General features: G+C 45.8%; 2 protein-coding genes and 1 long non-coding RNA gene across 5 annotated transcripts; 2 read left to right on the top strand and 1 right to left on the bottom strand.

Moving 5' to 3' along the window:
- Positions 1 to 5,327: 5,327 nt before the first annotated feature.
- On the bottom strand, positions 5,328 to 9,716 carry LOC306797235 (XK-related protein 6-like; the record flags this gene model as incomplete). Its single annotated transcript, XM_079296483.1, has 4 exons — positions 5,328 to 5,835; positions 5,965 to 6,382; positions 7,005 to 7,201; positions 9,133 to 9,716. 4 exons carry the CDS (start codon positions 9,714 to 9,716, stop codon positions 5,328 to 5,330), a joined length of 1,707 nt encoding a protein of 568 aa, XP_079152609.1.
- Positions 9,717 to 10,778: 1,062 nt separating this feature from the next.
- Positions 10,779 to 14,974, top strand: LOC306797394. Of its 3 annotated transcripts, none has more exons than XR_013773124.1 (5): positions 10,779 to 11,068; positions 12,460 to 12,586; positions 13,250 to 13,405; positions 13,801 to 13,891; positions 14,244 to 14,974. It is a non-coding gene; the product is annotated as an uncharacterized lncRNA (long non-coding RNA). The 3 variants fall into 3 exon arrangements; XR_013773125.1 differs by lacking the exon at positions 10,779 to 11,068 and adding an exon at positions 11,324 to 11,571; XR_013773126.1 differs by lacking the exon at positions 10,779 to 11,068 and adding an exon at positions 11,657 to 11,978.
- Positions 14,975 to 17,121: 2,147 nt separating this feature from the next.
- Positions 17,122 to 22,917, top strand: gckr (glucokinase (hexokinase 4) regulator; the record flags this gene model as incomplete). The annotated part of the gene is made up of 19 exons (XM_079296562.1): positions 17,122 to 17,187; positions 17,611 to 17,760; positions 17,844 to 17,912; positions 17,985 to 18,053; positions 18,267 to 18,340; positions 18,880 to 18,946; positions 19,039 to 19,092; positions 19,209 to 19,303; positions 19,392 to 19,497; positions 19,575 to 19,693; positions 20,016 to 20,114; positions 20,287 to 20,384; positions 20,497 to 20,564; positions 21,391 to 21,487; positions 21,569 to 21,678; positions 21,765 to 21,842; positions 22,154 to 22,297; positions 22,591 to 22,725; positions 22,804 to 22,917. Exons 1-19 carry the CDS (start codon positions 17,137 to 17,139, stop codon positions 22,915 to 22,917), a joined length of 1,797 nt encoding a protein of 598 aa, XP_079152688.1. The 5' UTR covers positions 17,122 to 17,136.
- Positions 22,918 to 24,304: the final 1,387 nt, after the last annotated feature.

Genomic DNA, 24,304 nt, shown 5'->3' with positions numbered 1-24,304 from the left:
ATGACTGGAAGTAAGGGGAAATGGAGAGCGGAATCTAGCTGGATTTGTCCAAAGTTAAAAACGATGGAAAGAGCCAGCTTGGCCAAAGTCTCAACTTTGTAACGAGCCGAGCTAGCTCCTTCCCACGTTTTTAAACTTTCGAACACAGCTAGTTAGCGTCTGCTCTTTGTGCTAAGCTAAGCGAGCCGGCTGCTGGCTTCAGCTTCATTTAAAGCGTACAAATATGGAAGTGGTGATTATTCTTATTTTTTTTAACACAAAATAAGGGGTCAGAATGGACATTTTTGTACTCTGAGTGAATAAATAAATTGACTTCTTCACGAATCATTGATGGTCTCTCTTTGCAGAACAATTACAAACTATTTTTTGTGTTAATCAGGAATGTGAGAGACAAATACTACATCCGTTCGTCCTAATCGTCCTAAAAGCTTGGTTGCGCCTCCCAACACGTCATTCTGCCTACAGATCTAATACCAGTGTGCTTATACTCAAGACGACACAATGGCACGGACTCCTACGAAAAACACAGTTTCCAGTCTTCTCCCGTCTTACATTCTGGATATTTATAAAGAACATTTACTATCGGTACATTTTGAAAGAGCCATCTAACCAACTCATCGAACATAGATCCAACTGAGGAGGATTACCAGAAAAAGGTATTTACAATCAAAATGCCAACCACGAGAAAATAAAAGGTACTTTTTGCACATCGAAATCTGAAAAGCTACTTTTTTCTTTTTTTTCAAGCTGAAGAAAACGGTAGAAAAAGCATGGACCCGAAAAAATAAAAGCTCATGGTACATCTTATAGATACATCATCCACGTTAAGGTTTAGTTCGACCCTGCCCTGTGCTTATAGTATCCACACCTGAGTCAAACCGCTGAAATCACTCCTGACGCTTTCCCCAAAAAGAACGGATTTCAGCCGTCGTTGGACTTGGATCTGGTCAAAACTGGTCTGAGATCAGAAACAGCTTAGCGTCTGGCTCTCCAGTTCTACAGAACCATGACGAGTAATGATAATTTCACAGCTCCGGACCAAGCAAAAACTTTGGCGAAAAAAAGCATATGAAGCGTCACGGACACAAGGCACTCACACACACATGCACACACACACAGCCTAACCACAGGCCTCATATGCTTTGCAGACCCTGATACTGGAACATTTACATGTTTATCCAAAGAACAGCAAAAAAATAACTTTCTGGTTTCACAATCGGATGCACAAACCTCCTTGTATCCTTCCTGGTTATTCCCTAAAGGTACATTACAGTGACCCCCCCCCCCCCCCCCTCCGCCCCAGACCAATTTGAACCCATCAACAGACAAACGCGATGGAGAAAAATGTAAATTGCCTCCATAGAAAGGATACGCAAGATTACCAAAATCATCACAGACAAATGTAAAGAGTCAACTCGTGATATATCACACGTTTGCATTGTTGCACATTAACACTTCCTGGTTTCTTCTCCTCTTATTTGCAAACAAAGACAAAAGGCGATACAATTACAAGGAATACATGAGAACAGTGATGTGGTATTTATTTTTTTCCCCGTAAAGGTTATTCAAGCCCAGAACCTCTCTGTCTGTAACCTTGCATAGCGGTAGATGTGTAGCCATACAATGACACCGACTGGATCCTCCCTTCAGAGTGGGCCCGGCTAAGGCTCTTAAGGTTTCATCTGGAGCGTGCAGACTCAACAGTAGAGTGTACATCCTTTTTTTTTTTTTGTGACCAGATATGAAGGTTAGTGACGGTAAGAAGGTATGACACCTGCAGTTTTGATTACGAGGTTACTGCCGAGTCTGAATGCCACACGTGAGAACTTCTGTGTAAAGAAGGAACTGTGTTTTTGGTTGTGTCAGACCTGATTTGCGTTGAACCTGATCTCTGATTGGCTGGAGCTCTGGGTGCGAAGGGGGCCACGGTTTTGGGTCAGAGGTCAGTACGAGGGAGAGGGGGGAAGCTAGTGGGACTGCAACCCAAAATAAGCTGACTCTTCAAACCTGTGAGCCTCTGCAGTGACCACGTGTTTCCTCAAAATCTAAGACATTCATGCAAGAAATTCACGATCTGAACAGAAAATGTCGCATTTTATGTTTGTTTTTTCTCTGATTCCTGTGCTCGGACACATCTAAACCCATGCTTAATGTACAGTGCATGTCCACGTCAGAGTGTCCCAAAAAAATAGCACCACCCTCCTTCATCTTTAACCATGACTCGGGTGTCTTAAAAAGAAGACTTGTCCATCTCCACTTCACTCGAGCGGATACGGCTTCGTTGCTTCTTCCTCAGAGACGGAGGGTGTTGCTGTTTTTCTTTCTCTACACTCTCAACGTCGGGAGACCCGGATTGACCGAATGACTCCATCAATCTGAACCTGAAACACTCTAAACATACCTGGCGGAATTCTTCACGCCACGGTGACCATAACAATACAAAAAACATCCGTCTTTACTCGATAGCACCATATGAATATTGTTCAAATTATAAAGGGGTAAGGGATTATTGGACATTAGTGTGTGTGTGTGTGTGTGTTGAAGCGGTGAGGTAGGGACACATCCCATGTTGTTGCACTATTTCTCACTGTACTACGCATATCTCCCTGCTGTGTGTGTGTGTGTGTGTGTGGGGGGGGGGACCCTGTGTGTTGTGAGCGTGTACACGAAGCACTTCTCCTAGCGTCGGAGACTTGCATAGCTTCTGCAGGAACCGGGAAGAGCAGTTGTCCGTTCGGACGGAGCCTTTTGGCTCAGCCTTGGCCGACAACTGAAGGCAGTACTCAAGTTGCACCATAGAATTCAAAGGGACAATCTGCCCTTATTGCACCATAAGTACGTGTGTGTGTGTGTGTGTGTGTTTCGTATTTGCACCATATGAAGTGGGATTAGCAGCCAATTGACTCCGTAGCTCGTTGCACCATATGAACACCGATGCTTCTGCTGCGCGTTCGCACCGACTGGATCTAGTTGGCAGCAAATTAACTGATTTGTCCTGTTTGTTGTTGGGTTTTTTTGTAAATCGGCTGTAGCACCACAGAAACATAATGTAAGCTCACTGTTCGTTCACGTTGATCTAACTTAAAGGGATATGTCGACATTGTTTGGTGTGAGTCTCTTTTTTTTCTCCTTCTTTTTTTTTAACGCTTTGCTGAAAAATGACACGGCTGCTCCAAATCATTATTTTCATGGTTCATGAATCTGTTGAGCATTTTTTGGATTCATTATTTAGTCCTTAACAGAGGGCCGTACTCCAACAAGCAAAGTCGGTTTAATTGTTGTCAGATAATTTGACAATTTTGTAATTTGACAAACAAAAAATAAGCACCTGAAAAATATCGACGTCCCCCTTTTTTAACTCTCTTTACGCGCTCTCAAATGCAACATCTTTCTCTTTCCCATGCTCGATCCTCTTGGACATGCAGCTGATAATAACAAGAAGCCTGTGAGTGTTCATCTCTTCCAACCCCACCATCTGAAAGCGTCACATGACTGTTTCACCTGCCCTACCGCTGACATGGGACTGGAGGCAAAAACACTTGCGCCGCATTCCAAACACTCGTGTCTACTCGCCCGGTGTCGAGGCGGCCCCCCTGACGGCGTGCGGTTTGGGGGCGCAACGTTCCCCGTCGACGGACTGATGACCGACATCTCACGCTTTGTCGCCTGCCAATGTAGCAGCTTGGATCACGGGGATAAACAAACCAAAGAAATAAACAATGAGCCATACATCACAGCTCAGCCGTGGGTGGCTTCGGAGGAGTTGCTATGGTGCTCGTTACAGTCGGAGACGAGTCATTGAGGGTTGTGACGATTAACGACCAAAGCGGTTTTGTGGCAGCTTCAGTGGCAGCACCCTGTTAGCGTGAGACCAACGTACTGAAGACTTCACACGAAAATGTGGCAGACATGGATCAAAAGTCATTGGCCTTGCATTACCTGTGCTGCCTTATGTTCCCTCTTGCATTCGGTAATATTTATGATATAACCAAACATTAGTAACACTGAAAACATCAGCAGCCTGTAAGACTTATTCCACCAACATCGGAATTCATCTGTAAGATGATGGTGCCACTGGGTTTTTGGGGATTCTTGTTTCACTTTAAAACTGGAACATCTTGGAGTCTCCATAAGAACGGCAGCATTAATATCATATTTAGCTCCATGCTAACACCATAGCATACACGTCTGTGAGTGTGAGAGAGGGTGACAGTCCTCTTGGCAATAAAAATATCATTTCTTTAACATGTGGCCTGTAGATTGGTAACGTTTAAAACGGTCTCAGCTAATATCTCAGCTGTCTCACTGAGTTTAGCCGATGGAGCATGTTTTTGTTTTTTTGGCACAGAACATTTTTATTTGCAGTTTCACATTGACAGCCATTCAGAAACAGGAACATGAGATTGTTTTAGAGGTCTTATTTTGAGCTGCTTTGACTTCTCATGTTCTCACTTTTGGAGTTAATGTCGCTAACTGTCGTGTATGCGTTCGTGTTAGCATTCTTAAAGAACTAGTTTAGACATTTTAGAAAATGCGCTTATTGTCTTTCTGGCTGAGGGATGATACCTGCCTTTCATCTCTCCTTTCTTTAATTTCAAACTTTGAGTGAAATTCAGAATTTGCTTGAGTGTGTGTCTCTGTCTCCATCTTTCCCATCATGCTCTGCTACTCTCCCCGATAACCTTGTCAACATACCCCCCAAAAACGATTTGTCCAACTGCTTTGTCCCCAGTCGTCGACAACAACGTCACGGTACATAAAAAACATCCCTTCTGTACATAGAAAATATATACACTACCTTTTGACTAGACTGACGACGACATGTTCACAAATTCCTTAGTGACGTTCTTACTTTGTGTCACATCTTTGTATTCTACTGAAACCCGTGGAAGTGTGAGCGACACGACGTAAACGGCATGCGGTGGTCAAAGACTCCGATGTGGAACCGCACTCCTTTTTCTATTTTTAGTTCACAGCTCAGCACGAACGCGTGGTATTAAGTCACTGAGACCAGATGACGAGTGGTCAGAGGAGTTGGAAATAGAGCGTCAGAAGGATGAGCGAGGAAGGAGATGGACTCGTGGTGAAGCAGCTTGTCGAGTCATGGCAATGGGACTCGCAGGTCGTGGTGCCCGCAAGGAATGTGTGTGAATATGTGTGTGTGCATAAAAGTGTGACTGATTACTTTTATGTCTGTGTGCTTACATCAAGTACGACGTTGTGCGTCTCAATCTTCTCTAAATCTGAGCATCCATGTGTACGTACATGTTTTTTTCGGGTGCACATGTGCTTATGTGTGCTGATGTTTGTGTGTTGACTTGTGTGTGTCAGAATGAGGACTCATACTGCAACAGTTCATACAGCAGGGGTCCGTCACGGTAGCGAATGCCCACAGCGGCCGGCGTTATGTACTGCAGGATGTTTATAGTCCTCCGCAGGCGCCTGTCTACGTAGTGGGCGTCCCACGCCGGGTAGCGCTTCCTGGGCATGTCGATTTTTATGAGCGGGCCCTCGGGCCTGGCGGTGAGGATGGGCGCCGACCTCACCTGGAAGACGGGAAGACACGTCTCTGCGACATCCTCGTCCGTCTCGGACTTGGCCATGTGGGCCGGGGTGGGCGGGGCGGTGGGCGGGGCCGACGGGGGGAGGGGGAGACCCCAGAGCAGCTGGGCGCAGCAGGACGAGGCGGGGCTCGGCTGGAGGTGGGAGGTGACGGGGTGCAGGAAGCCGTAGTACAGCAGCATGACCAGGACGCCGCCGGCGAACGTCAGGTAGACGCCACACAGCGCTGGGACGGCGTAGGAGTCAGTCAGCACTGGGTCCCTATAGGTGTACCTTTCAGGATGGTGGCGACAGACAGGGTTCAATTCAGGTGTCTACTTGTACTAATGCTATACATTTTTGAATTTTGATGAAACATGATATTGTATTAGTTGCATCCAGGTTCAAGGAAACGCAACTCACCACAGTCCAGTCAGGATGGTGTTCTCGGCCAACACCACGATGTAGTACGCCACCATTCTGTACCGCGTCCGGCCCTCCTTCACGTTGAACCAGCAGAAGATGTAGACGATGCCGACCACCATGTTGAAGAGCACCTCCTCCCACTTGGACATGCAGAAGTCGGTGCCCCCGTGCACCACCCAGAAGGCCATGGCGCACCAGTGGACCACGACAAAGATGCCGAAGTAGATGTGGAAGAGGGAGGCGAAGAGGGCGAGCGAGAGGACGCGGGACGAGATGGTGAAGAGGCGCCAGAAGAGGTGCAGCAGCGCCCCGCGGTAGCTCATGCTGCGCTGGTCGTCGCGGGAATCCCGCAGCAGCTTGTGGTAGGAGGCCAGGACCCAGGCGAGAGACAGGAGGGAGCCAAGGGAGGAGATGCCTACAGAGAGGGTCACAGAAGGCGAAAACAGAGGTGGCTGATGATGTGGGTGCTTTTTATTTCTGTGTGACTCAATCAGAACAAAGTAGAATCAAGTTTTCATGGTTCGTGAAACAAAAAGCACACAAATTTCATGATGAGTCAGCTGGGGTGTTTTGTGTAACAATGTAAGCGCATCCTTAAATAAGAAGCAGTGTGTGACGCAACAAACATTTGGTTATGGCGCTTAATGGTATGAGCCTGAAAGTTGTTTTTAATGTCCCAGCTGCTGTGTGCATCCGCCCCCTGTACTAGTCACATATTTGCATAAAAGTAGAAGGTGTCCCTAAACTCCAGAGGCATAGGGATGAATAACACCAGTGGGTGGCCGCCTAGATGATAGATTTTCTGGATGAATCAGGAAGAGTAGGCCGGTGGAGTTCGGCTAGCACGTCCTCCGGACACCTATGATTGCACTTTTTTTCTAGGACTAAAAAACGGCACCATCTGCAGCCACAAATTACTGAGCATGATGTGTGCACATTGCTAATTACTGTTTGTGCAGCTGTTGACTTGTATGTGCTTTGTGGTCGACATGAAAACAGGGGCGTTGTGTTTTTCGTAAATGTGTCCGTCCACCCACACTGCAGCGTCTCGGCCCGGTTCTCCTGGATCATGATGCAGAGCTGCAGGACCAGCTGAGGTGCGGACTCCAGGAAAGTCTCCAGCAGCCGCAGCATGTTGACGTCCGCGTACTCGAACATCATGGCCCAGTACCAGCGCCGCTGGTGCTCCTTCTGCCGGCGCGACATGATGCCCAGGTACAGAGTCCTGATGTACCTGCAGGGGATCAGAGGTAACAGCACTAATTACAAACACGTCATTTTTCTTTATCAGCAAAGATGGGGGAAACTACAGTACATGTGGGTGGGATGTAGGCAGCGGTTTCCATTAAATCGCCCAAGGCCCACTCACAGACTCTGTGTGTGGATGCATGTATGTGTTTATGTATTATGTCCGTGCGCAAATCCTCCTGGTTCCCCGTGAGCGCATTACCAATACCCGTGCTTGTGTCATCGCGTGTGTGCATGTACTCCTACATTGTGCAGGAGTCTGCATGTGCGGCCCCCTGTTTGAAACATACAGCTTAATTCACAAAACATAAATATTTTTTTTATTTTGCTATAATTCTATTTTAACGTTTTACCATGATCTATTTCTTCAGTCTCTTCGGCGTCGCTCCATTTTCGTCTTGTTTTCGTCTCGTCAATTATTTGTGACGCACTTTGACTTGCGTTTGATTTGCTTGAAAGGTGCTACACAGATAAACATGCTTGAGCGACTGATTGATTATCCACCCTGACTTCCTGTGTTTAGATCAGGGGTGAGGGGCCATTCCATATATTCCAACCTATTCTTATGATCCTCGTCTTCAGATATGTGAATGCTTCTAACCAAACCATTTAAAAGCCAAATGAGTGGATTATACAGATTTAAGATAACACACAAACACCAAAATGATGTTTGTCCATGACTCAAGAACAATGAAGGACCAGCATCGTTTGTCAGGCTTTTAAAAAGAATCTGTAACCAGGAAGTCCTAGTATTCAGGGTTAGGATTGAGGCTTTACTGCGCGCGTACAGACACTTCATGCCTTAACACGGAGGGATGTGGTTTCAAACCTACCGAATACAGTAGATCTTCATCCCCTCAACTCTCACTCCTCTTGCTCTTTTTTCTACTCCCCTCCCCCCAGTTTACGTGTTGTGTATGTGCAACCTTTTCTCCCTCCTCCTCCTTCCCCACCCCTCCTTCCCCCCACAGCCTCTCCATCTCTAAGCGATCCGTCTCAATCAGGCCGTACCATTTCCTCGGCCACAAACATCCCCACTCCCTCCTCCTCCATCTTCTTCTTCCTCCTTCTCCTCCACTTCCTCCACATGGGAGAGTCCATTCCGCAGGCTGAGGGGGGCGACTACTGGGTGGGGTGCATGGAGGTAGAGGTTTGCGTGTGTCCGTGTGTGTGTACGCGAGGGCCGATTTAAACCTACAACCACAGAGAGGCCGAGGCAGAGGAGCTGAGTAGCACAGCAGGAGGTCACACACGGTCACACGCGCGCACAAGAGCGTGCACACATGCAAACACAGATTCACACTTACACAAATATACACACACACACACACAGACAGACCCAACTTCTCTGTTCTTCAACTAAAGCGAAGGACCCCTGACTGGGACGCTGTCCATGGTGCTGAAAATGACACTGTGGATTGAGGGCACAGAGTGTGTCAGACTTACATTCTGCTTTTTTTATTTTTTTCCCCCCCAACTAGAGATTGTACAGTATGAGTTCCAGAATTCACTTTTCATACGGTGACCCCCCCCCCCCCCAAAATAAGAACAGAAACTTAGATCACTGTGTCTCATGACTGCCTTTTCTGTGTCTGCCCCCCCTCACTGCCTCTCTGACTGTCTCTCTTCATCAGCGAACTGTCTGTCATTCCCAGATAGTAAGTGAAGCGCTGGGGGGGGGGAGCCTTTCCCTGTCCTCCTCTTGCTCTTCCTCTCTTGCCTGTCAGTGTGAAGCAAGCTTTGCCTTCTTCCAGCTACATCGGGTAGACACCACTCAACCCATTAAGTGTGCGTGTGAGTAAAAGCTTGTGCGTGTGTGAGAGAGAGGGAAAAGGGGGAGGGAGTGTGGTGACAGATTAGGATCATGTGTGTGTTGTTGTTTGTGACCCCCCCCCCCCCCCCCCTCCCCCACCTTACCTCCACACTTGTCCCAGCTGGAGGATGTGTATGGTGGCCTGCCACAGCCAGATGGTGGCCAGCTGCAGGCGGTCCCTGCCAGGATACAGGCACCCCAGAGCCACCACGCCCCGCTTGGTCAGCCCCTCCACCTCCCCGAGCCCCCCGCCGGTGTAGTCCTGCACGAACCAGCGGAAGCTCAGAATCTGCACCAGCACGGACGGCACCAGCACAAAGAAGAGCGTGAGGCCGAACCAGAGGTAGTCCTGCCTCTGGTAGTACTCGTTCGCCAGGCACAGGTCCGTGCCAACGTCCCAGAAGAAGACGATGAGGGCAAAGATGATCCAGAGGCAGTCCAGCCACAGCTGCTCGCGGGGCGGGCAGTGAGTCTCCCGGATGCCGAGCCCTCCTGCGTGCTGGACCCCGCCGAGAGAGCCGAGGCACGCTGAGCGGCAGCCCCAGTAGCAAGCGGAGGTGCGGCAGCACTGGCAGATGTGGATCGCGGCGGAGTCCATCGGCTCCTCACCGTCAACATCGTACAGCTGCGCGAAACCGCCGCTTCCGTACCCGACCCCGGCTTTGCTGCCGTCCGACTGCGCGGCCATGTTCCCCTTCCCGCTCCTGCCCTCCTGCGAAATGCACGACAACCGCACCGTGGTGCTTTCTCGCGGGGCGCGGATACCACGTCACTTCCCAGATACCTGCTGTCCCCTTCGCTCTCGCGCAGCGGCGACTGCTGTGTCTCTTTCCCGCTCGCGGCCATCAGAGCCAGTGGCCGCGCGACGGCGGATCCCCTTCTTCCTCGTCCAGTCGGGACACCGCCACCGGGCGCTCGCGAGCAGCAGTAGAATCCTTACCCGTTCTAGTCCAGCAGCCCTGAATCATCCCGTCCTGCGCACGCGGTCAACTAGGACGGTTGGAGGCTATGACGTAATGCATCTCCCGCTGTTCTTAAGACGTGTGTGGATGTGTATGGGGGTGCGCACCGGACACTAGGAGCCACGACTAGCGCTAATATAAACCTTCCCGTTCAGTCAACCGGAGGACCCCCGACTCCTGTCTCTCATCCACCCCGCACTCCGGCTGCAGGTACCCGGTATCCGCTGCAGCCACCAATCCGCTCCTTTCTGCAGCTCCAGCCTCAGCTCCTCACTTTCTCCCTCACACTCTCACTCCGCCCCCTACCGGATGAGGAACCTCCACCCCGAAGTCACATCTGCACGCAGGCACACGCACGTGCGTCAGAATATATATATATATATATATATATATATATATATATATTTTTTTTTTTTTTTTTTTTTTTTTTACAATACCCTGTATTGGAACAGGGTGGATTGTTTTCAAGTGAAATCAGCTAGTTTTCTCCATAGGAGGAGGGAAAATGAGATTTCCAGCGTCTGACATTCCCCTCTCCATCATCATCCTTTCCACCTTCCATACCCTCTCTCTCAATAATCCCCCTCCATCCATCCATCCATCTCTCTCCACTTCCCACCTGTCTCACAGGAGAGGATTTAGGAATACGAGAAACTGGGATGGATGTGTGTGTGTTTGTGTGAGAGAGAGAGAGAGAGAGAGAGAGAGAGAGAGAGAGAGAGAGAGAAGAGTATGGGAACTAGGGAGTTAGAAAGGCCGCGGATGGAGAAGAGGGATGGAGTTAGAGGACGGATGAAAGGAGCACACTCAAAAAAAGGATATTGGGAGGCTGTTACATTTACTGTAGTGTAACATGTATTTCGAACGACATTCATTCATGTTTCCAATGTGAACGTGATTCAGTCATGTAGGATTTGCATGAACTTCAAAAACGTAACATTTATTAGATCCATTCATGTTGCGATAAACTGAGACAATCGAGTATCTAGGCATGACCGCGAAAATCAAGGCGAAGGCAGTCTTCTTCAGAAGCAGATTGTTGAGAAGAAGACACACCGTTGGCTTGCACATGGAAAAGGTAAGCAGAAATCCACCATCATCCGCCTAAATGTAAAATAATATGTGCATAAATGTCTTCAGCTCTTAGCTAACGTTAACTAGCTAGTTGTTCTGTTGAGGCTATTTGTTATTTTCGACCAAACTTAAAAAGCCAACAGTCCCCATGTGCACGGCTAGCTGTTAGCCGGTTTTATCAGTGTTCACACCAGTGATGCCCTGCAGGGTGATGTTGTGGACTTGTGTGCTGCAGACCTCAGTGTGTGTTTGACTTTCTCCCGCATGTGTAGATTCACTGTCCCTGTGTTAGCCGTGCTAACGTTAGCGCGCTAACGTTGAGCTAACGTTAGCCGTGCTAACGTTAGCCGTTTCTTACTGCTTACGTTAGCCTGCTTACTGCTAACGTAAATTTCAGGGAAACTTAACCTTTCCCTGAGATTTGCACGGTTTTATTAGACTGTTCACACCAGTGATGCCCTGCAGGGTGATGTTGTGGACTTGTGTGCTGCAGACCTTGCAGTCTGGGTGGGTTTGACTTTCTCCCGCATGTCCCTGTGTTAGCCTGCTTACGTTAGCCGTTTCTTACTGCTGCCGAATGCAGCAGACGTAATACACGCGTGTCTTGTTTACTTTCTAAGCTAAGCTAAATACTAGCAGAGTTTGGGTGAGGGTGGCTGAGTTTGATTAGCCGAATATGGATACAATTTGACCGGATTCAAATCAGAGCCTTCGCGCTACGTTGCACACTTTGGAGCCGAGATATCTCAATGTTTTTACGGACAGCGACACGGTCTCTCTCTCTCTACAACCAACCACAGCTAAAGTCATGGAGTAGCGTTACCTGAGGAAAGCGGGTACGATAGTAGTTATAAGCTGTGTGGACATCCATTGCCAAATAATCTAGAGTCACTGTAACCGTGCACTTTATCACTGTAAGTATTGTTTTACCATATGTTCCAGAAAGAGTTATTTTTATACGACAGATGAATGCTCATTGTCTATAACAGGGGAATTTGTTTGAAGAGACGTCTGTATGATTCATTAGTGAATAAGGGCAGCTTGTTATGATGCAGAACATGCTGAATTCTGTGTTTTTACTACGAGGACGTTGCTACAGGCCCGATTGTATTTATTTTCCGATTGGTTATCTTTCCAATGATAGAAGAGATGTGTTAACTTGGGGGTAACATTTATATTTGTTAATAATATTGAATTAATAAAAGATAATTGAAGTAAATGTATCTATATTCTTTTTTACATGATGAATCTTTACAAATATGCTGTGTTTTTACAAATAGCAGAAAGTCACAGTGAGAAAAATATATAATATTTACTTTCCTTGACAATCATTTTTTCATCAAGACAACTTAATAACTTAACCTTCATTGATTGTTCTATCTGACTTTATTGCAGCAACTTCTGACTGCAAAAGTGTCCTGTGTCTGCTATCCCCCAGAGTGTCCTGGTCAACCTCACTGACTGCACCATCCCACCGCAAGAGTGTCCTGGTCAACCTCACTGACCTGCCAGGCATGAAACGGTGAATGTTTCTCACTGAACAAGCGATTCCAATGTTAAAAAGCTTATGTGTGATGGTCTAGCTAAATTATGTGGAGGTGTATGGAGTGTAGTGTATCTCTATCTGGTAGATATGAGCTACTAAAACATATTAGACGACAGCACAGGCAGCGCTATCCATGCCCACACATAAACTGCCCATGTACTTTTAAGACGTGGAATGCTTTGCACATTCATTTAAGTATAGTCCATCTTCAACAAAACTCCCAGGAGCTGCTAGAATTGTCAACATTCAGTTGTCATTTGTGCACTTGTATTGATCTTCCACAGAGAAGGATTCTTTTTTACACATTTGCACTCATGTGAAGAGTCAAGAAACTGTTACTTGTATGTTTGGGGGTTGCAGTGTTCAAACAAATGTATACAGAACATTTCACTCTCACAAGACCAGGAAACACAATCCACATACATTCAAATATTTCAAGCCAGATGTAGTTACAACCAGTGAAGTTTCACAAGAATCCTGTGATAATCCTGAGGAAGATGAACATACTGAAGATAACCCTGCAGTTGAAGATGCGTGTATTGTGCATTTGCATGTCTTGAACGGACTGAACTGCAATATCAAATGTGTACCTAACAACAGTGACAACAAAATAGCCAAACTAATTTCTTTTTTGTGTAGGTGAATGCAGAATTCAAGAGAATCACAACAATCAATTTGCAGTCAAAGTTCTTCTCCCAGCTGGATCTTCACTCTGAAAACCTGATCCAGGTGTATGCCAAGAAAGGTGGAGTTCAAGGGAGAAAGATCAAGAGCATCATGGTACCCATAACCCAGGTATGATAACAATGGAAAAGTTGAAGAGAGGCTATTCTACTCGTAGAGCTTTTGTATTTTTTTACTTCCCCGTTGCTCTTATTGGTTGTCTGCACCTGTTGATAACGCCCCTTGGAAATTTAAAATGAACTGAGAGGTTCCAGAATAATACGCATTTCTGAAATTAGGGTGGTGATGCCAAGCTGTGATCGGTAGCGAACATTCAAAAACCTTGGGAGATTAATAAGAAACTTTAGGAAAGGTGTAGTTGAAGTCATAGGCGCCAGCAGCTACTGGATCCCAAGGGTTCACATACTAATGCACACATGGATATTGCATGGTTAATCATTGTGATTAATAAGCTGGTTGGTTGAGATGGTGTTCCTAATGTTATTTTCTCTTATCTGCATACTTAGACTGACAGCGTTGACGTCAGACGAGAATGCATCCTCAAAGGTCTGTGTCTACCTGAACGAAGATCCAGAGAAGCTGGTGATGGAATACAAGGTATGTTCATTTACCTTTATCTTTATTTGGGGATGATCACAGTTGGAATAGATGTGGTTTCCTCTTGGTTGCCATTAGCTTTAAAAACGTGAAACTTTTATTTACCTTAGTAATGCTAGAATAACAACCACTGATCTCATGGTAACAGACAAGCCACTGGTAGGGCTTAGTCATTGAAGTACCTCACCATGGCTCAGTGAAACAATTTAATATCAGGTAGTCATAATGTCTTTTAATTATGTGAATAAAGTTATTGATAGCTGTTTATACAGTCAAATTAACATGTGCAATAAAAATGGGATGTAATGCACATAAGTGAAAATTATTGCCCTTGTTAATTGTTTTGTCACAGAATTTCGAAAGCAGTCAAACGGCCATGGCAGAGACCGTCTTTGGAATCCTTGTCATTTGAAAAGAAGGTGCAGAGCCCAGTGATGACCCTGAGGATGTTTGAGTCATTCTGGAGGGGGTGGAAGTGCTAGATGAGTTGGAAAAGGTACCTTTTGCGGTGTCAATGTTGCTTGCGCTCGTGTATGCTCTCAACCTGAGCTACCTTCCAGAGCTCAAGTACACATTCGAAGCTCTGCAGAAGATCATGATGGAAACAAACTATCCATCAAAGGACAAGCTCTCAAAACAAAGCTTTTCCATTAGTTTGAGACTGCCCACTGATGGCTAAAGCAGATAAGAAACTTCCGTGTTTCTGTGCTATTTTCTGTAATCCTGTGAGTTCACCAGGACATTAAACGACAAGTGCAGTAAGTTAGTAATTGCAAAATGTAAAAAGGAATGTTTTAAGAAGAATGTTTGAAATCTTTTAAGAAGAATGTTTGAAAGGTTTTAAGAGGAATGTGTTTTTTGTTTTTTTAGACCGCTTGTTTTTTTTCAAATGGATTAAGTACCAAGATCCACTATATTGGCACTTTCAAAAATAAGTGAAGCAGTGTACTTTATTATTTTGAATGTATGTATGTCATAGAAAGTTGAAAAAACTTGTAATTTTGATATGTATGTTTGCAAGCAACTGGTTGTTAAAACATTATTCAGTGCCTCCTTTGAGAAATACAATTGTATTGCAACATCTCCCATTTGTCTTGTTATGTTTCCAGCCGGCTGTATATTTTGTTAAAACTTAAGTTTCAGTTCTGGTTCACGGTAAACGTTTAAAAAATGTTAACACTCTAAAGTTATTTTTAGAATTACCTTAGCTAAATCATGGAAAGTATTTCAACACGATTAAACGTGGAGTTGTCAGGTGCTTGTATGAGTCTATAGACCCATACAAGCACCTGACAACTCCACGTTTTAATCAAAAAAAATTATGCTTTCAACGAACTTAATAAAATCATGGAAAGGATTTCCACACGATTAAAATGCTTTCTTCAAGCAAAAAGCAATTCTGTTGGATCAACGTAATTTATTCGGGTTAGTCCAACCTATTTTACTTGGACCGGATTCAATTAATTCATTTGGGTTGGTCCAACTTAATTGACTGTTGTATTTTTTACTAATGTAGAATTAGTCAAACCAACCCTAATCAATTAAGTTGATCCTACTCAAGTACTTTAAGTTGGATCAACATAATTGTTTTATGCTTAAAGAAAGCATTTTAATCATGTGGAAATCCTTTCCATGATTTTATTAAGTTCGTTGAAAGCGTCGTTTTTTTGAGTGCATGAGAGAGAGAGAGAGAGAGCAAAAGAGAAAAGATGATTCGAGCGGAAGCTGCTCCAAAGGGATGAAAAGATTGACAGGAAGAATGCATGAGAAAGAGAAAGGATGACTGGAAGATTTAAGGGAGAAAATGGGTGGGTGGGTCGGGGATGGACGAGGGGGAAAAGAGGGATTAATCCACAAAAAATGGAGATGACGAAGGAAGGAGGGATGAATTAGGGAAGGAAATGAGAGTGAGATAAGAAGCAATGTTGTTGTTTTTTATCATAGAGAAATGATAAAGGGCACTCTGAGTATTCCTGCACAGCCATACGTCTTAAACACGTGCATGCTCAGCCACCCCTCTCACGAGCGTGACACACACACACACACACCTAATTTACTTTGCCTAACCGCTCACGCACACATGCACACAGGCTCAGAAATATGCAAAGCACGTGCTGCATATCTTCATCTCGCACGCGCTTGCTCCTCGTTCTCAGAGGCACGTTTCTGTGCAAGCAATTGCACTTTCTCTCTGTCTCTCTCTGTCTCTCTCTGTCCACTGGAGAGTTGCCTCCTGGTTGCCATGACGACCGCAGCTGGAGGACAGGGAGATGGAGGGAGGCGATGGTTGTATATATGTGTGCGTATGTTTGTGTGTGACCCCTGACACTTGCACTTAATGCCAATAACACCAAATATGTCTGGGTAGATGTTTGGTGCACATTTCCTTTCATGAATTAAGAAAAAATGAAATCCTTAAAGTCGAGGCTGCACATTGTGTCACATCTGGGAAAACATGTAAATCCAAATTGGATGAGGCTGAAGATGCCACAAAAAAGCAACAGTATTGGAGGGAAACATGTGAAATTATACAATGAATGTACAAAAAATGGCAGAAAATGAAATGTCTCTTTCCCAGGGTGTTACGAGAAGAGGATTATGAGATTATGTGAAATTCAATTTGTGTTAAAAAAAAGAAAGAAAGATAGATTCATACATATGAAGTGCGAGGAGGAATAATGTTAGTTGTTTATTCGCATGTGTCACTGACGGCAAATTAGCCGGCTTGTTATGACAGACAGTCGTGGGAGTGAGAGGCTCGCTGCAAACAGACTGACTCTGAAAGCGATGGGAACATACTCGACTCCACAATCTGCTGGGCCGTAAATATTTTCACACTGCTGAGAATCACTTGGATCATTTAGGGCTGGAAAGCATGTTTGTGTCCAAACCCTCTGTTGCTCGCTGTCGGAGTTTGATCTTCGCGTTCTTTTTTGTTGCTTTGGCACATTTTGAGTTATTGCAGTTTATTTCTCTCGTTTGCCCATAAAAGAGTTGCAAAAAAACGATTCCTCCCGCTATCAATCCACAGATACTCTGTGTTTGTGTTGGTGTGCGACACAGAGGTCCCTATTTCCTTTCACTCCTCAGTCTCAAAGGTCCTTAAGTGAACTTTGTCACTACAGATAGAGCCGGACACTTTTCATTTCAAATCCCTGTGACTGACAAAACGGGAACGGACACAGAGGGACATTTCTTGTGACTAACTGTTTGTTTTTTGGGAGAAAAGGACAGACTCGCGCACCATGGCTGGATCAGACTGGACTTGCAGTCTCTCTGCTATGCATGAGTGGGAGGTACGTTTCGGGTGATACGTACAAATATATTCGCTTTCTTGCCCGTTGTTAGACGAGAAGATCGATACCACTCTCATGTCTGTACCCCTAAATATGAAGCTACAGTAAGGAACTTGTTAGCCTTAGCTTAGCATAAAGACTGGAGCTAGCTGTGTCATTAGTTTCCAGTCTTTATGCTAAGCTAAGCTATGCAGATTTCTTCATAATTAGCGTACAGACATGAGAGTGGTATCAATCTTCTTGTCTAACTCTCGGCAAGAGAGCAAAAAGTGTCAAACTATTCCTCTATGTTAAACTGTATTATCAGTATCTATTAGCTACTACTAAGAAATGATTCTCGTCTTGGATTGGCTAGTATACAGAGTGTTTCAATGCAGCAAATGCGTTGAATTGTTCTTCAAATGTACATTTGATATTTCTCAGTCCCCAGATTACGAGCCGTCACTTCCTGTTTCAGAGAAGTCCAACCCCCTGACGCGCGACATCGACCGGGCTTCGCCCGATTGCATTGTGAGGATGCTGCAGGCCTGTGACGCCCAGATGTTTCAGGACGGGACGGGAGCCACCTACCAGGTACAGATGTTCCTGTAATGAACCTTTATTCTGAATATGTTCTTTTCTGGAAGTCATTATTTGAATTTCCTTTTTTTTTTTAGAGGCTTTTGAGTGAACAAGTGGTGGAAACATTGACGGAGGTTGCTAAGAAGGTGGAGCACATTCTCAAGGTATCTATTCTCTGTCCGTCTGTATTTCTGTTGCTCAGTCAGGTGTGTTGTTGAAGTCTTGTCTTTCTTTAGGATCCCCGTGACAGTCTCATCGTACTGAGCGGTTGTGGGACTTCTGGTCGACTGGCTTTCCTCGTCGCGGTAAGAGCTGCCCTGAAATGTGATTTAGCCCACTGCCCACCAGGAATAAGGAAGCAAACAGTTTGTTCAACAACGGATACTGATATCGTACAAGCCAGACCACGCCAGTAATATTAGATTAATGACACTTAATGTAATCATGTGTTCAAATCTCACTTGTTTTATGGGAAAAATGACTTCCTGTGCTGTTTTTTTGCTTGTGTGTGTTGTCAGTCAGCTTTTAACAGAGCGCTGAGGGAGCTGGACCGGAGTTCGGTCTATTCCTACATTATAGCAGGAGGAGACAGGTATGTTGGGGTTTTGTTACACACTGGAATACATGACCACCAGTATTTGGTGGTCAATAACAATGAAATAACAATCTTCCACCCACAAATCAAAGTCATAGAACTAATTTAGCTTTAGCTTACGAATGGCTAATGTTAGCTGACGCGAGCAAGAAAATCTTAGCGAACGTTAGATGCAAAGGAAAAGATGAACTCCTCAGCAATAACTCTACTGCAGCTTTAGCTTACGGTGGCTAACGTTAGCAAACCTCAGATCAATGTTGCTGTTTAAGTGTCATTACTTGGTCCGTTTGCTTTTGTTTATTAAAACTGTATCTGTGACAAACTAATGCACTGTTACAATAGCACAAGCAAAGACCAGTAGTCGGCAAACCTCTTCTGCGTTGCGATGTTACACAGGAATATCGAGCTAACATCAGCCACCATAATCTACTGGCAAAGGAATTCAACTTTTCACACATAAGAGGACGAATGTATTATTTCTTTATGGAGTTACATTGACTTCACTTCATGGTTAAAATAAATCTCATTTTCCTCAGAGCTCTGCTATCCTCCCAAGAAGCTCCTGAAGATGACCCCAAACTGGGCGTGCTCAATCTGAAGGAGGTCCGGGACATGCTGGAGAGGGAGTGTGTGTGAGTGTAATCATCGAGCGTTTTTAACGCATTTGACCACTGCGTGTTTTTGCCGCCCTGCAGGTCTGTGAGGGACAGAAGCGTGTCTTGTTCATCGGTATTTCCTGCGGGTTGTCTGTAAGTCACTCCAATTGGTCGAAAGCTGATATCTGTGTTGGGCATGAGTCGGGAACTTGCAGGCACGCAGATAACTTACGCCAGTTTGTGTACATTTGGTTTCTGGTCGCCTATAGGCCCCATTTGTTGCAGGTCAGCTGGACTTCTGCCTGCAGCACCCTGAGGTGTACACTCCCGTACTGGTTGGCTTCAATCCTACACATCAGGCCAGGTGTGTGCAATAATATTACAGCATGAAATATCCATTTTGGATGTTAACAAAGTTTCTTTTTGACATCCCAAATTTAACAACGTGTCAGGGACGAGCGCATTCCAGGCTGCACGTTCACTTTTCGCAGTGTGGCACGAAGGATGCAGGAGCTCGCAACGCGTCAAAGGGCCTTCCTCGTCAACCCGGCGGTCGGGGTGAGAACCTCCTCTCGTGCGACCCAAGAACGGCGCATGTGTCCGTACTTAAGACTGGCGTGTGAATGTGTGTTCAGCCAGAAGCCATCGGCGGCTCGTCCAGGATGAAGGGAGGCAGCGCCACCAAGATCCTCCTGGAGGCCGTGCTGTCCGCGGCTCACGCTGCCACCTTCGCGGACACGCCCGTCACTCCCAAGTGAGCATTTCGAAGTCCACCGAGAACCTCTAGTCTCCAAGTATATACAAATTCTATGATAATGTAAATACAGAAGAAGGCATGTGCATTGCTGCATCAGCCAATAGCCAAAATTAGTGTTTTCTTCATTAAAATGCATGCCAAACCGAAGCTAATGTGTTCTATAACACAACAGCAGTTTGTTTTCCATTGTGTCTCGCCAGGAAAATGAAAATCCAATATTTTATTGGATTGCATAATCAATGCATTCGGGGGTCCAAACACCTTTGTACCCGAGTGTGTAGCAGAAAGATCTAAAGTCAGCTCCTTTGTGTTTGAACAGGGGCCTCCTGCAGCACATGGGAGCATACGAGAAGACCCTGCAGGTCACCTACGCTCAGAGAGAGGGGATAGGCGCTCTGTTGGAGGCAGCCGGGCAGAGGTGGGGGGGACATCCTGTTCTTAACACCCGTCACTGTAACCTTGGATTTTTATTCAACTTGTGATTTGAGATTCAGAGCGTCGCCCCGGCTCTTTAGCTGCCAGTTTCCAAGCGTCGTTCTTCACAAAAACACTGAAATAAAAAGGACGTCAAATTATTTTTATGTTTTCAGCTTGCGGCGTGGCGGGCGCGTGTGTTACCTGGGCTGGGGCCCCCTGGGCACGCTGGGCCTCATCGACGCCAGCGAGTGTGTCCCCACGTTCGGAGCAGGTGAGGGGAGTCAATTCATGAATGATCTGAGGCGATGCGTTTTACCAGGTTTGCTTTGACATCTGCATGATGTGTGTGTGTGTGTGTGTGTGTGTGTGTCTGTGTGAGAAAGGCTGTGAAGATGTTCGGGGCTACATCAGCGGAGGATACAGAGAGTTGAACAACAATGAGGGTCCACTGGTATGTGAATGGAAACAATGGATTAACTGTTTAAACAGAAGAGGAAAACACCACCGAGTTTATGAACATGTAATTATTGGCCAGAAATACAGAATAAAAAGGCGCCGATTTAACATTTCTCCCGGCTACAGTAGTGCCGTCAGTACCAGCCGACTCCAAACTCAAAGCTTTCCGCTTCGGCTCATCTGTGGGTGTTAAAGAAATCCTTACATGGCCTTACAAAGTGTTAATGTGACTGGAATCCAGTGTAATCCAATTAAAATGAAATCCAGCTCTCATTTTGCAGCGCGTGATGACACATCTGTCTCCGCCGTTTCTGACTTTTTAGATGAACCCAGAGCAGGATTAGTATGTACCTGCTTTGTGAAACCCAGTAGGACTTGTCTGCTTTCAATGAATCTGCTGAAGTCTTTATTGCACCGCTGGGTGGTCTCCATTCAGTCGAGAGTTACTCGAATTGTGCAAGTAAAAAAAGGACAAAAAACCCTGTAAAAAATGTATTATTTAATATATTTAAAGTTATATTGTTTCGGATTTCACGTGTGTTAACGCTGTGAACTTCTTAGTCCTGCAAGTCCCAGGGTTCAGTTTGTTTGTGCATGTGTCATTTCCAGTGAACACTATTTGAATTCAGCACTGGGATGGCGGACTCCGCCACTGACGATGCAAACTACGTTGTATAAAGTCGTAAATGCTATCAAATATTGGGTTTGATGTGATACATAGGAATTAACAACTACCGCAAAAACTTCTGTCCATGTTTCTAAAGTACACGGCGTATCCTTTAAGAGGTTTCCAATCATATCGTGTCTTTTCTGTCCTCTAGGGTCCCGACTTTTGCATCGCACACGAGGACTTCTTGCGTCTGGTGCTGCCCTCTCTTGATGACCGGGACGCCGTTCTTCTCATCTACACGCACTCGGGTGAGACATTTTAATTATTTTTTTCATGTTTGGACTCCATATCACATCGACGCCGCGTGTCCTGACGCCGTCTCTCCGCAGGCAACGTCGGCGAAGTGGTGGAGCTGGCGCGCACAGTGAGAGAAAAGACGTCCAACCTCCACGCCGTTTATCATCGGGTTGATGGAGACACTGCAGCTGCTGAACAACAAGTAACTGTAACAAGTAACTGTCTGTCCGTCCGTCCGTCCGTCCGTCCGGCCGTGAATCTAGTAAAGTCTACTTTTTTGTTTTGCAGGATGACATCAACAAGCTGTGTTTATCTTCACTAAAATTCACTTGGCCGTCACCTGCTTCAGGGATCTCACTGCACATGGTACAGCAGCAAAGACACACACACACACACCCACGCACACACCCACACACACACATTGACTCAGTGACTCATTGGAGCACGATAAATAACAGTTCTGCCTCTTTTACTCTCTTTTTCTCTGTCTCCCACCCTCCTCCAGCAGAGCTGTAAAACTAACGTACTCTTTATCGATTTTCAGTTTTTCTTATTTCTCGTGTTCTGAAAATCTTATTTGTAGATGACAGTTATTTAATTTTTTTCCACTGTTGCCTTTGAGTCAAGCTTTCGTAACTGCAGAGAAAAATCAATCCCGGGTCCTCTCTCTCTCTCAGCAGTGGGAGCTGTCCACGAAGCTGCTGCTGAACGCCGTGAGCACCGGCGCTCACGTCCTGAAGGGGAAGATCTACCAGAACCACATGGTGGACCTGCAGGTCACCAACAGCAAACTCTACCGCAGAGCCACACGTTTACTGCAGGTATGTAAAAATGCACCTTTCACGTGAAATAAACTGGATGTTAAACCGACGACTCCACCAAAAACATATACTTTTCACAGGTTTCTTACACAGGTTTCCATCTAAACAGTGTACTTTCTTAAATAAACTGAAATAATTCAGGTTTTAGAACTAGATTTTGACATAGGGGTCCTTCCAAGATTATGTAACAATGCAGGACATATTGTACGTTAGTGGTGCAACTTCCCAACACATTTGCAAGAAAATCATCAGGAGATTGACAGTAAACACTGAAAGTCTCCTTCTGCTTCCAGAGGCTGTCCGGTGGTCCGGAGTCCCGGTGCGAGGAGGCTCTCCTGAAGGCCGTCTACCGGGTGGACGAGCTGACGGCGGACATCACGTCCTCCGACGTCAGCGCACATGCGCGCGCTGCTAGAAGCGGCACCAAGGTGAGGAGGCAGAGCGGTGCAGAAAGAGGAACGTATGGATTGGAGGCGTGTCTCTTGTTTCATCTTCTCTGTGTGTAGGCGGTCCCTCTGGCTTTGATCTGTTTGCTGACGGGTCGATCTCTCCGGGAGGCGGGGACTCATTTGGAGCAACATCCAATCGTGAGGGAGGCCGTGGAGGCGTGCCTGTCATAATCGACAAGCGGGATGTAATCTCCCCACGGAGTCATGTAATCAACCCTCTATTTCCCCTCCACGGAGAGGTCATAGGTCAGCAGATGAACTGATTTCTACCACATTTAGTGTAATTACGACACTCGAGTCAAAGGTCATCGCTTTGATTATTATAAGCCAAAAACTATGCTGTTTGTAAGAAGGAGTTTGAATTTTGGCACCTGTGGAGGGCCTTAAATACAACACCGTGTTGTAACACTGGAGGGCAGAGTTGACACCTCAACAGAAGCATAATAACCTGAAAATGTACTAGTAGACACTGTTTTTATGAAAGTAGCTTCACATTGTAGGTACAAGATGTTAGAATATAGTGTGTGCAATAAAATCAGGAAAATGTCTGAATTAAAACTCAATCTGATCCACTTTTTCCCGTAATTGGCATAATTACCGCACAACTGAATTCTGTTAAAATGTCTACAACTGATACTTTGTTATGAAGTTTCCCCCCCCCGTGTGCTGCAACAGTATTCTGCAGGTACAGGCTCTACCATATCGGTCCATGTGATGTAAATTAGCCTCAATCCCTTTGTGGCTCACAGGCACTGGATTAGCCCGACGCCTGTGAATCTTGAGAGCAGTTGAGCAGCTTTGGAAACCTTTGGAGCGGAGCCAAGCGCAGTGGGGGGGGGGGGGGGGAGCGAAGGGAGGTGAAGCGCACATCAAGATCTGTATCAGGGGAGCATTCTTAGTGTTTCGCACACCGCCACGCCGGGTTAGGAACACGAGAATCATCCTTTCCTGTGCACTTATTTATTCACATCGACATGCTTACATTCACTTGCTAGAGGTACACGATGTTCACTTGGTGACGTCACAGACTGATAAGCAGCATAGGCACACACACTCACACCCTTGGTACCACACACAGGAGGAGCCTGGAGGTCAGCTCATTCAGCGGGTTCAAAGTATATATTTCCATCATTTTTAACGAGCAGATTTGACCCGTTCCAGCCAATTTAACAACCTCTGTGATTCTGCAGGAGAGCCACTAACAGAGAGCGAGAGAGAGAGAGAGAGAGAGAGAGAGAGAGAGGGGAAACCAAAGACCTCTTCAAGATCTCCCCCTCTGTTTCCATCGATCTACCGCCATGTAACCATGGATACAGTAAGGCATCAGCGTCACGCAAACGCACACCTCTTACATTTAAACAGCAGAGGAGAGGTTAACCTGAAATTCCGAACGCTCGCCTCAGAGATGCTCCGTTTTGGAAGTTTTATAACTGCAAACCCGGGAATAAAAATCCCGGGCAATTATCGGACGACATAAGTTAATGAGGTATAATTGCTGAATTTACATCGTACAATAAAGCTACTAAAATACAGTTTGCGATTTAGAGCACCAGGCTAG

Source organism: Melanostigma gelatinosum, assembly GCF_949748355.1.
Source record: "Melanostigma gelatinosum genome assembly, chromosome: 24".
Lineage (NCBI taxonomy): Eukaryota > Metazoa > Chordata > Actinopteri > Perciformes > Zoarcidae > Melanostigma > Melanostigma gelatinosum.
The sequence above is the reverse complement of the archived record's forward strand: the minus strand, read 5'-3'. Positions and strand labels throughout refer to the sequence as shown.